The sequence below is a fragment of the Chelonoidis abingdonii genome, chromosome 11 (assembly GCF_003597395.2).
Source record: "Chelonoidis abingdonii isolate Lonesome George chromosome 11, CheloAbing_2.0, whole genome shotgun sequence".
Classification (NCBI taxonomy): Eukaryota; Metazoa; Chordata; order Testudines; family Testudinidae; genus Chelonoidis; species Chelonoidis abingdonii.
In genome coordinates this window covers 58,041,515-58,052,591 of record NC_133779.1, presented here as the reverse complement: position 1 = coordinate 58,052,591, position 11,077 = coordinate 58,041,515, and the positions used below count along the sequence as shown (strand labels likewise).

Below are 11,077 nucleotides of genomic sequence, written 5' to 3'. Positions count from 1 at the left end.
GGGGTTTGGAATCCGGGGGGAGGCGGTGGGTAACCGGGAGTGGGTGGGAAGAGGATAAAGGGGTTGGCAGGCAGCAGATGGGGTATCTGGGAGGCTGGCAGGGGGAGGGAGCAGGAGGGTTCAGCTGAGGGATTAGTGCTGGCAGCGGTGGGCCTGTGATGAGCAGAGCCCAGGACAGAGGGATGGGAGATCTGGAGCAGAAAGGGGCTGTGCGTCGTTACAGACGTGGGGAAGGGGGGTGTCCTAGAGGGAGATCGAAGGGCAAAGGGATGTGAACCCTTTAGAGGGAGTGGGGAGCAACTGGAATCCTTGGGGTGTCTGAGGGTAATGGGGAGCCGTTGGTGGGAGGGAATGGGGCGCTGGGTGGAAGAGAGCCAGGGGTTGGCAGATACCAGGGCAAAGCGGTGAAAGACCCTGTATCAAATAAGAGGTTGGCCTTGTGGTAGGAGGACCTGAGGAACTGGGATGGGGGGGCCCCTCAGGACAAGAGCATGGAAAACTCTGGATGGTAGCAAAGAGACGTCAACGTGGCTCCATTTGTCATCCCTCAACCTGTATAGGTTTGAGCAGGAGGTGCTGGGGGCCCCTGTCTCCCTGCCCTCTGGGGCCCCGGTGGTGGAGGCTGTCCCGGTAGCTCTGGCAGTGCCGGCCGTGCCCACGGTGCCCCCAGTCCCAGTGATCCGACCCATCATTGCCACCAACACCTACCAGCAGGTGAGGCACCGGCTTATCCCTCACCATGGGGTATGAGCAGTGTGAGGGTGATGCTGGGTGCAACTGCAGTTCTTTGGCCCAGAAACACGATGCGGGAATGTAGGTTTCTGGCAGCTTGGAGGTTAAAACCAGAGATGTCCTGAGCACGTGCTGGCCACAGCCCTGACTTGGGCTTGTGTGACTGTGCTCCTCCGTGCCCCCTCCCCCCCCATCCACCCTGCCATCTTTGCTGTGTGCCTATCTGCCTGTGTCATTGGGGGACACTGTTGGCACCCATCACTAGGGAGTGAGTTGTCCATCCCTCCCGGTTACTAGAAGAAATATTCACAGCCAAGATACCTTTGCCCCCAGGTTAATAGATCAACATAGTGAGGTCCCTAATAGATCTCAGGAGTCTCCTGCTGCTCTCCCTTATTGGCTTTTAAGGAGCTGTACGTGGGTAGGATGCTTTTTGGGTGGTGGAGCAGATTGTGATGGAAATATCATTAAATGTGAAGCACCTTTCTCCACTGTGACAGTCCCTTATTTGTGTTGGGGTAGCTCCTGGGGCCCTGGTCATCTTAGGCTGGGAAGGGAAGTGTTCGATTTTTGTTATTAAACATTGATTTCACTATGCACTTGTAAATGCTGAAAAAATATTTCCATCCATAATAATCACAATTTACATGCAAAGTAAGCAAAATGCTGCTTGAAAACTTAGGAGTTTGATTTAAGAATATTTACTTTGTGTACTTTGACATGTGATGTTGGCAATTTGTGTTTTAACAGTTATAAACTCTTAAAATCTCAACATCTGCTGTCATTAAATTATTGTCTGACCTCCCCCAGTAACATCCTGCAACTGTGAATATTTAAATGGATAGAAATTGGTGAAAAAATTCTTTAAAACATCAGTATTAGCCTCTGAAATTATTTTTAAAAATTCTGCCAAGTGTCCTCATAGACCAGGGCTCCCTGCTTGGTTCTGTACAAACACACAATGAAAAAGACATTCCTTCCCCTGGAGATTTTACAATTATGCCTTGTTTATGCCTGGAACTATTTAGGAATAATTTATCCTAATTATCTTCATGTGGGAACACTCATATTGGAATAAGGTCTGCCACATAGGGAGTTAATCAAGAATAGCTATTGCAGTTTAAATTCACTCCCTACTTCAGTGGTTTTCAACCTGTGGCCCGAAAACTCCAGGGGATCTACAGACTGTCTGAAAATTCCAAAGGGGTCCGTGCCTTCAACATTTTTAGGGGATCACAAATGAAAAAAGGTTGAAAACCAGTGCCCTACCTTATTCTAGGCTTATCTACACTGAGAAGTTAATTCAGATTAAGGGTGTCTTGTTTCTGTTTAGCTTAACTCAAACAAACCATTGGAACGAACTCACCAGAGCAGTGGCAGATTGTACATCTCTTGATGTCTCCAAATCCAGACCGGATGCCTTACTGGAGGAAGCTTTAGTTAAACACACGTGATTGGGCTCAGTGCAGTGGGATCAGGCTGAAATTTTCTGACCTGTGTTGTACAGGTGGTCAGACTTGATGATCTAATGCTCCCTTCTGGCCTTGGAATCTATGAAAACTGCTCTGCATGAAAAGCACTAGCCTCAGTTACCGTGTCCTTCCCCTGACCGTCTGTGGTCTAACTTGCAGGTTGACAGGGACTTGATGGATCACAGACGGAATGTAGCTGGGACCGAGTCCCTTAATGAGCTGTTCCCGGAGTGGGTCTCTGGCTCTCCGTTTGTTCTAATTTCCATGTGGGGTCGTCCGTCTCCCCTGCCACTCTGTGCTGATGGGTGTGCTGGTGTTAGAGGCCAGTGGTGTGACTGAACTAAAGCTAAATTAACCCTCCACTCCTATGCCAGGCTTGCGAGTCTCACTCCCACAGCTGCCCTGTCAAATCCCACTGCTCAGCCTCTTTCCTGGTCCTTCCGTGCCCTTTAACTAGCTGGTCCTTTCTGCAGCTGCACAGATGTTTCCTGGGATGGTGGGGGCTGTGTTAACTGAGGCCTGTTGGCTTCTGGATAGATGTTTCAGGGCAGGGGGTGTGAGGAGGGGTGGTATTCCTTCTGCGCTGGCCCATGTGCCTCTCCCTCAGGGGTATTATAGAGGTCTGCATTACCAGCTGCCTCTCTTGATTCGTGTTTCCGTTCTGCTCCAGGTCCAGCAGAGCTTAGAAGCCCGAGCAGCTGCTGCAGCCACTGTCGTGGCCCCCATCGTGGCCCCCCCGGTACCGTTCGTGGGACCAGGTACGTAGTGTGTCTCGGTGGCCTAGTGTCTGACTGCATATGGCGCGTCTGAGATTCCAAAGCAATGTGTCTGTTCTTTCTCTTTGAGTGAACTTCAGCGCTGGCGAGAGGTGCCGGATCGACAGCCCCGAGAACCGAAGCCCCCTCTTCATCCGCAGGGCAGGTACAGCGATAGGACAAGAGTCCCCCCCACACACACCTCACCACCTGGAGGGGGCTCAGCTCCTCTGCCATGGCTGCCGATAAGCTATTTGTGCCTCCTGGGTTGGTTTGTTTGCAGGTGTTGACATAGCTAGGAACTGACAGGAGACCCAGTAACTCCATTTCATACATGGGGCTGCTGAACAGTCGTCTTCTGGGGAGCAGCTTTATCATATATAGTAATAGGCCCATCTAATCCGGCATCCTGCCACCCTGGATCAGAACTGTGGCTTCGTCTAATGTGGCATCCTCCCTGCTGTCTGGATCAAACCAGCAGGTCCTTCTAGTGAGGTATCCCGTCTCTGACAACTGGCCTACAACAGCTGCTAAGCGGATGGTGCAAGTTGCACCCCCTAGTGGACAGTTACGGAATAATTTCTCAAGCAAAGTTTGTTCCTAACGTGCTTTATAAATGCTGTACGGTGTGTACGCCACCCCAAGAGGCAGCTGTGTCTTAGCTCTGCGCTATATAGAATCCCAATGCCCTCTAGAGGCTGCATACACAGTTATCATTCACTCAATGGTGACATGCTGCTGCCTGTACACAGCTGCTGTGTCCCACCCTAGAGGCAGCTGCATCTTATCACTGAGTGAATGATTACTGTATATGCAGCCTCTAAAGGGCTTTGGGATCCTTCAGCTGCAAAGGTGTAGAGAAGACGTTGTATTTGTTTTGTTGTCTGTGCTGACATCACAAGACGGGGTGGAAATGAATCCAGCTGAGCCAGGAGTCGGCTGTGACTCAGTTTGGCTCATGTTGTTGAAACGTGTGTGGGCACCTGCTCTCCAGTCGTGTTTGGGGAAGCGGACTCCGGCTCCCATCTTGCTTCACCCTAGATGCCTGACATAACTCATGTGATGCCGTACAGAATCGGGATGGATGCGGATGGATATTAACAAGGCCCCTCCTCCACAGACAGCTGTCTAATCAGCCAGGATGCAATTTCCTCAGCGTAATGGGATTCCTGTGCATTGCTGCCCTACAGCCTGGAGTCCAGAAGGGATTTTCCCCTAATGATCAAACCCAGAGCTAGAACACTTGGTCTGTTTGTTTGTAATACAGTAGCACCCTCGGCTGAGATGTGCCAGGCACTTCCTAGACACAGCAAGAGACAGTCTCTGCCCCAGCTGAGGTCAGGGCCCTGTTGTGCCAGGCGCTGCCCAGACACAATGAGAGACTGTCCTGCCGCGAAAAGCTCTTGATATAATTAGACAAGGCAAAGGAAGGACCATTCTGGTTTTTCAGGTGAGGAAACTGGGACATGGAGAGTCAAAATAACTTGTCCGCAGTCACGCAGGACGCGTGTGGCAGTTCTGGGAATTGAACCCAGCACTTGCAATACCCAGCCTGGCGCCTTAAAGTAAAATTGTCCTTCTCACCCTCTGCAGTTGTCCCTCCACAGAGGCCTCCGATCCTTCGACCAGCCTTTGTGCCTCACGTCCTGCAGAGATCTGGTAAGCTTCCCCCCGCCAGCCCTGTCTTTACCCTAGTCTAACACGCCTGGATCCTGCTGGTGCTATCCCTTTCAGTCAGGAGACACCAAGTCTGACATCATATTTCAATAAAAATTCCCTCCCGAGTTTTCCTGATAAGTGAGATTCTTGCAGAAATAAACCAGGCCTTTCTATAAATCCTGAGGTTGGCAGTTTGTTTGCTCTATTCTTTGCCAAGGGACAGGGGAGACCAGTTTCACTTCATGGATTCTCCCCTGCTCAGGGGAAATGCTAAAACCCGAGCTGGCAGGGAGGCCTGTCTTCTTGGTGACTTTTGCTGTTTGCTTGCTCCTTTCTTTGCACTTCCTAAAGCCTGGGGGTGGGGTGGTCGGTTTCACTTCCTGTTGGGTAAGTTTCATTTCCTGGACTTCCCTCCCTCCTTGAATCAGGGGCTAGTTCCAGAATCAAAGCCATGGGGAAAATCCTGTTGTCATAGAAATGGAAACCCCGTTTCTGTCTGTCTTTCTCTTAGCTGGTGCTCCCAGGCCCCTGGCGATGCGTCCGCCACACCACCCAGCCATGGTGGGGCCCCCCATGCCCGGTCCCCAGGGCCCACAGATGATGATGGGGCCCCCCATGCAGAGGCCTCCTGGCCCGCTCATGGGGCCCATAGGGCCGATGAGAACTGGCCCACCGGTGAGTGCGTTTCCTTCAGCAATGGGGTGTGAGGGAGGGACAGGAGCCAATGGGGGGTGGCAGTTGGGTCTCACCTGCCAGGGTGGCTGTACTGTGGGATCAGCTCGAGCAAGGCAGGGTTGAGGCTGGTCAGCACTTGGAGGAGGGGCAAACAGGAATGATAAGTGCTGCAGGAAGCTGTGTTTGTGGTGGGGTGCTCTCCTTTTGTAGTCGGTGCTGGTCCCAGCATGGCAGTAGGGGACGCTGTGCTGCAGGGAGCCAGGTGGGAGCACTCTCCCCCAGGCACTCAGGGCTGGCCCCCATATGCCACTAGGGGGCACTGTGCTATAGGGAGTGGAGTGGAGTGGAGTTGCTATAGGGAGTGGAGTGGAGGTGACTGCCAGGGGAGAGCAAGGCTGGCCCCAGTGTGGCGCTGGGGGGGTGCTGTGCTGCAGGGAGTGGGGTGGGGGCATTCCCTTGGCAGTCAAGGCTGGCCCCAGTGTGGTGCTGGGGGGCGCTGTGCTGCAGGGAGTGGGGTGGAGGCGCTCTCCCCTGGCAGTCAGGGCTGGTCCCGATGCCTTAGCATGGCACTAGAGGGCGCTGTGCTGCAGGGAGCATGGTGGAGGCCTCAGTAGAGGGGGCGCTCTCCCCTCAGTCAGTGCTGGCTGACTCTCTGCTACAAGACACTCTGCATTTGTTGTGTGGCTGCTCACCAGCTGCTATGTCCCCCAGAGGCAGCTGCATTTTAGCACTGGGGGTGTCGCGAGCTTTGGGGTGGGGGCTGTATTCTGAACTCTGTCCAGCTGCTGGACAAAGACCAGCCAGGGAGCCATTGTCTGCATTAGCCCCTTTAATGGCCCTGCTGTTGCTGATGTCTAGGTGGGACCTGGGGTCCCCATCGGCCCGATCACTCCTCTGATGTCGGTTCCGCGCCCCCCCGTCGTGGCAGCTCCGAAGATAAACCCCATGGTGATCCAGGCAGCCCCCACAGTGTACTCTGCGCCGCCAGTGAAAAAGCAGGAGGTATGGAGGGGGCGGGGGCAGAGCTCTCTGCCACTCAACCTCCATTGGTGCTTGAAAGGAAGGCATTAAATCCCCCCTCCCCCCCAACACACCTTGCTGGGCCATCCTACTGCAGGGGAGAGGGGGTTCCTTCTTTCTTTCCCCCAGTTTGTGGCTCTGCTCCTGCCCTGAAGCATGAGGGTCAAGAGCTCTTTTCCTTGCCAGTCTTGTATGAGGTTAAGTGTCTGTTCCCCCTTTAAAACATACCAAGCTGCTTGCTGCAATGTCCCTGTGGCTGGGAGACGTCCTGGAAGGGCTCTGATGCTGGCCAGGTTGTGGGGGGATACAGGGAGTTTGGAGGGGGCAGATGCCAGCCACACACCTGCAGTAGGGGTGGAGGGGTCCTGCAGGACAGACTTTCATGTCCCCCAGGATTCCATCCTTATAGTACCCTTCGGATTTCGCCCACTGCATCGATGTTTGGAGGATTAGTGTGGGGGACATGGCGAACTCCCAGTACATGTCCCAGTAGCAGGAAGTTCCACAGGTTAACACCAGTGATTTTGTGTTAACCCCATTAACTATCCAGTGGCAGGAAGACACATGGGCTAGCTCCAGTGTCCTGTTGGTTAATTCCTGTATAATACCCTGTCCTGCCTGGATATTCAGTTAACTCAGGGCTTCAGGCTGACCTCCCATGGGATTCATGGGGCAGGGAGTCCCATAGGCTAACACACAACCCCTCCCCTTGGGCTGGATTAATGACGTGGGGAGTTCCCCAGGCTAATCCCTCTGCAGTTGCATGGCCCCTGGTGCTAGTCTCCCTGTTGCTGCAGGAGGAGCTGCGGGAGCAGCCTCCACCAGTCGTGGTGGAGGAGAAGGAGCCAGGGGGGCTGGAGGAGGCTGTGATTGGTCCCAGCATGCCCGAGGTGGAGCCTGTGATGCCAGAGGCCAGGGTGCTGCCTGCACTGCGTGGGCCTGAGCTGGGTCCCATACGAGGGCGTCGGCCCCGTGGCCCCGAACCCGGATTTGCACCAATGGAGGTAAGGGGATGTCTTTCTCTGGCCGGAGGGGATCAGGGGAGGGGTATACGCAGGAATGAGGGGACAACAGGAGGCCTGGGGTGGGGGATGTCATGAGATGGTTGTGGGGGAACACAATGGGGAGGGAATCTGGGCTGGAGTGGGGGGAACCATGGGAGGGCTGGGGGTGGGGTCTCTCCAGAGACACCAGGAGTGCCAGTGGTAAGGAGGGTCCTGTGCCAAGGCGGGTGGCTGTTCCTACAGGGGGTCTGTACCATGGGGGTGTTGCATGGCTGGGGCCTGGTCTGCACCATGTGATGGTCCCTCCTCAGCCAGTAGGCTGCAGGCTGGGGGTGGGGGCCCATGGGGGACATGGGGCTCCCCATGGCTCAGTCAGGATCTCATCGGGGAAGGGGGGAGGGGGGTCTGGAGCCAGCCTTGGGACGGAGGGCTGTGAAGGTTGGAGGTGTTACTGATCCGCCCTGGAGGGAGTGGAGAGCACAGGGACGGCAGCTCCAGGTTCTGCCCTGAGGGATGTTGCTGACCCATGGCCTCCCCAGCCCGTGGTGGAGCCTGTGGTCGAGGACAAGAAGAAAACGAGGCAGGAAAAGCTGAAGCGCTGCATCCGCACGGCGGCCGGGAGCTGCTGGGAGGACTCCAGCCTGCTGGAGTGGGACTCAGGTGAGTGGGGAGAATCCCAAGTGGCTGGGGTAGGGAGGGGAGGGATTGAACCGGAGCAGGGCACAGGCAAACCCCAGGATATTATTGGAGTTAATTTGTGGGACTCCCTGCTGCAGGGGGCTGACATTGAGCGTTGACCTCTGGGACTCCCTGCCACGGGATATTACTGGGGGTTGACCTGGCAAGCCCATTCAATGGAGCAGATGCTGAGTTCTGTGGCAGAGGATTGCCATGATCACAGGTAGGGGTCAGCTGGTTCCTATGGCCCTGCCCCACTCTCACCCTCCCCTCACCCCTCCCATCCCAGATGACTTCCGGATCTTCTGCGGGGACCTGGGCAATGAGGTGAACGACGACATCCTGGCCCGGGCCTTCAGCCGCTACCCGTCCTTCCTCAAGGCCAAGGTGATCCGGGACAAGCGCACCGGCAAGACCAAGGGCTACGGGTTCGTCAGCTTCAAGGACCCCAACGACTACGTCCGCGCCATGCGCGAGATGAACGGTGAGCGGAGGTGGGGACAGGTTCCCCTGGGGGGAGGGGTTAGGCCATAGTGCCCCAGATGGGCGGGGGGCAGGTTACTCTGTCATGCTTCTATTGGCATGGCTGCCCTTTGACCCTGCTGCCGCCCCCAGCATCTGTCTTGAGGGGGGTGGGGGTGGCCTGAAGGCAGCCTGTGGGGGCAGGGTCTGGCAGGCAATGCAAGCTATGGGGCAGCTCAACCCCACATAGAGCCCTGGGGATTGGCCTGGGGGCAGTCCCCCTCCTGGTGAGAGGAGGGAACTGAGGGTGTGTCGAGCCCCTCTGCGGAGCAAGGTGCAGCCAAATGTGTCCCCTTCTCCCCCCCCTGTTTTGGGAGCGCCTGCTGCCCCCCATCTACTGACCCACTGCTCCCATCTGTGCCCCCTGGCAGGTAAATACGTGGGCAGCCGCCCCATCAAGCTGCGCAAGAGCATGTGGAAGGATCGCAACATTGATGTGGTGCGCAAGAAGCAGAAAGAGAAGAAGAAACTTGGACTGAGATAGCTGGGGGGGGGGGGCTGCCCCCTTCCAGCCCAGGCCCCCCATCCCAGGGGCCCCAGCCAACGCCAGGCAGACTTAGCCCCCAGGGCAGACGGGGCCATGGTGCTGGGTGCCCAGCCACCGTACCCCCCTTCCATCTGTCTTGTATGATAGCTCCTAACCCAGGGCAGATTCCTCCATGGACTCTGCAGTGCCCCCTCACGTGCTGCCGGGGGTACTGGTGCCTAGGGGGGCGGGGGGGGGGCGGCAGGCATATGTGTAACGCTCCCCACAGGGCCCCTGGCTCCACCCTAATAAATATTCATTTTTCTTTCGTACTTACAAGCCCAAGGGCTGGGGTTTCCTTGCTGTTTCTCCCTGGGGCGTGGTGGGGGTGTTGCTCCCCAAGTCTGTACTGCCTCCTGCTGGAGGAGCAGAGCTCGGGCCTTGAGCCTCATTCTCTTCCCTCCAGCCCAGGGCAGGGATGGCGCTCTGGCTGGGAGGCAGAGGGAGTGGGGGGTTACTGGGGCCACCAAGCTGTTCCCCTGTGGAGCTGAATAATTCTGGTCCATGCCCATCAATCCCACCCTGCAGCCCAGCTCTGGGCTCTCCCTGCCTAAGCTCTGCCAGCGCCCCATAAGCCTGAGCCGCAGCCGCTGCTAACCCAGCCCTGCCTCCTGTCCCCCAGCTCTGCCAGTGTCCCTTAATCCTGGCCCAATAGCCTCCTGCTGGGCCAGCCGTGGGCTGCCCACCACCCCGAGTCCAGCCATTGCCCCTCAATCCTGACCTACCAGTGGGGGGCTGGCTGAGTGCTGGATCTCAGGCTCTGAGCTGGTAAGGCAGCCTAGGTATGTATAATCCAGGGGTGGGCAAACTACGGCCTATCAGACCCTTTCATCCCGCCCTCGAGCTTCTACTGGGGACCAGGGTCGGTGGCTTGTTCCCGCTCCACGCAGCCAGTGGCACGTCCCCTCTCTGGCTCCTATGTGTAGGGGCAGCCAGGGGGGGTCCACATTGGCTGGGAACTGCAACCAATGGACGGCGCAGTGTGTAAAGCCCCCTGGCCAGCGCCTACTCCCAACCCCTCTACTCCACCCCCAGCCTGTACCCTCTCCCACACCACACCCCCTGCCTCAGCCTGAACCCCTCTGTTCTTCCCACACTCCCAACCCCTCAGCCGTAGCCGCCTCCTGACCTCCTCATTTCTGGCATCACCCTGATAGCTGAATTCATCAGCCCAAATCCCCCTTCCCTCCCCATCTCAATCTCAACCTCCAGCCCAGCGCCCCCTCCTGCACCCTGAACTCTTCTGGCCCTACCCCAGCGCCCACACCCCCTCTGCACCCCAGCCCCATGAGCATTCATGGCCTGCCATACAATTTGCCTATCCCTCATGTAACCCCTCGGGCAGGGGGCTCTGCAGTGTCTCCAGCAGGGGGCAGTAGCACTGTGCAGCTGGAAGGTAGGTGCAGATTGGCACTGTGGTGGCAGGCTGTAGCGCCACCTGCTGGCTGGGGGTCCCTGTATGTGGGACCCCTTAGAGCCAATCTCAGCCCCCCTCCCTTGCTCTAACAACTAGACCCTACTCCCCTCCCAGGGCTGGGGATAGAACCCAGGTGGCCTAGCCTGGCCTGGCCTCAGCCCCCATTCACCCTGCCTGCACATACTTCCTACCCAGCCTTGGCAGGCATGGAGGCCCTGGTCTGTGAGGGTGGGAGGGCAGGAAGCTGCAAGTGCTGATACCCTCCTCCCCCCATGCATGGGGGGGCAGGATTGGTCAGACAGCGCAGGGGCAGCTGTATCCTTTGGGGGAAAGGGTAGCGGGGAGAGGAGTTCTGTGTCCCCACTTAGCTCCTCCCCCCCTTTTTCCATCATAACCTCTTCCCCTGGGAGCAGCCAGCGCCTCCTGCTGGAGAGAGCCAGCCTGGTGGGGCTCCAAGCCCTGAGGCTGCATCAACTGAGGGAGAGTCTCCTGGACCTTGGGATTAATAATAAGAAATTTAGATATACATTGGGGACCCATCAGTTGGAAACAACAGAGGAGGAGAGGGACCTTGGGGTATTGGTTGATCGCAGGATGACTATGAGCCGCCAATGCGA

The 11,077-nt window shown here is 56.6% G+C and overlaps 1 protein-coding gene across 1 annotated transcript; it reads left to right on the top strand.

Annotated features, from left to right (window-relative positions):
• The first annotated feature begins 465 nt into the window (after nt 1-465).
• On the top strand, nt 466-9,322 carry LOC116830906 (RNA-binding protein 42). The gene is made up of 10 exons (XM_032790581.2): nt 466-714; nt 2,875-2,962; nt 3,051-3,125; nt 4,553-4,618; nt 5,130-5,293; nt 6,152-6,295; nt 7,111-7,317; nt 7,857-7,977; nt 8,285-8,479; nt 8,889-9,322. The coding sequence occupies exons 1-10, from the start codon at nt 466-468 to the stop codon at nt 8,999-9,001; spliced, it is 1,422 nt and encodes a 473-aa protein (XP_032646472.2). The 3' UTR covers nt 9,002-9,322.
• The last annotated feature ends 1,755 nt before the right edge of the window (nt 9,323-11,077 follow it).

Coding starts and splice junctions, on each gene's coding strand:
- LOC116830906 (XM_032790581.2), top strand. CDS start 466: ATGGGGGGGCCCCTCAGGACAAGAGCATGGAAAACTCTGGATGGTAGC. Junction 2,963..3,050: donor GGTACCGTTCGTGGGACCAG/GTACGTAGTGTG, acceptor TTTCTCTTTGAG/TGAACTTCAGCGCTGGCGAG. Junction 3,126..4,552: donor CCTCTTCATCCGCAGGGCAG/GTACAGCGATAG, acceptor CACCCTCTGCAG/TTGTCCCTCCACAGAGGCCT.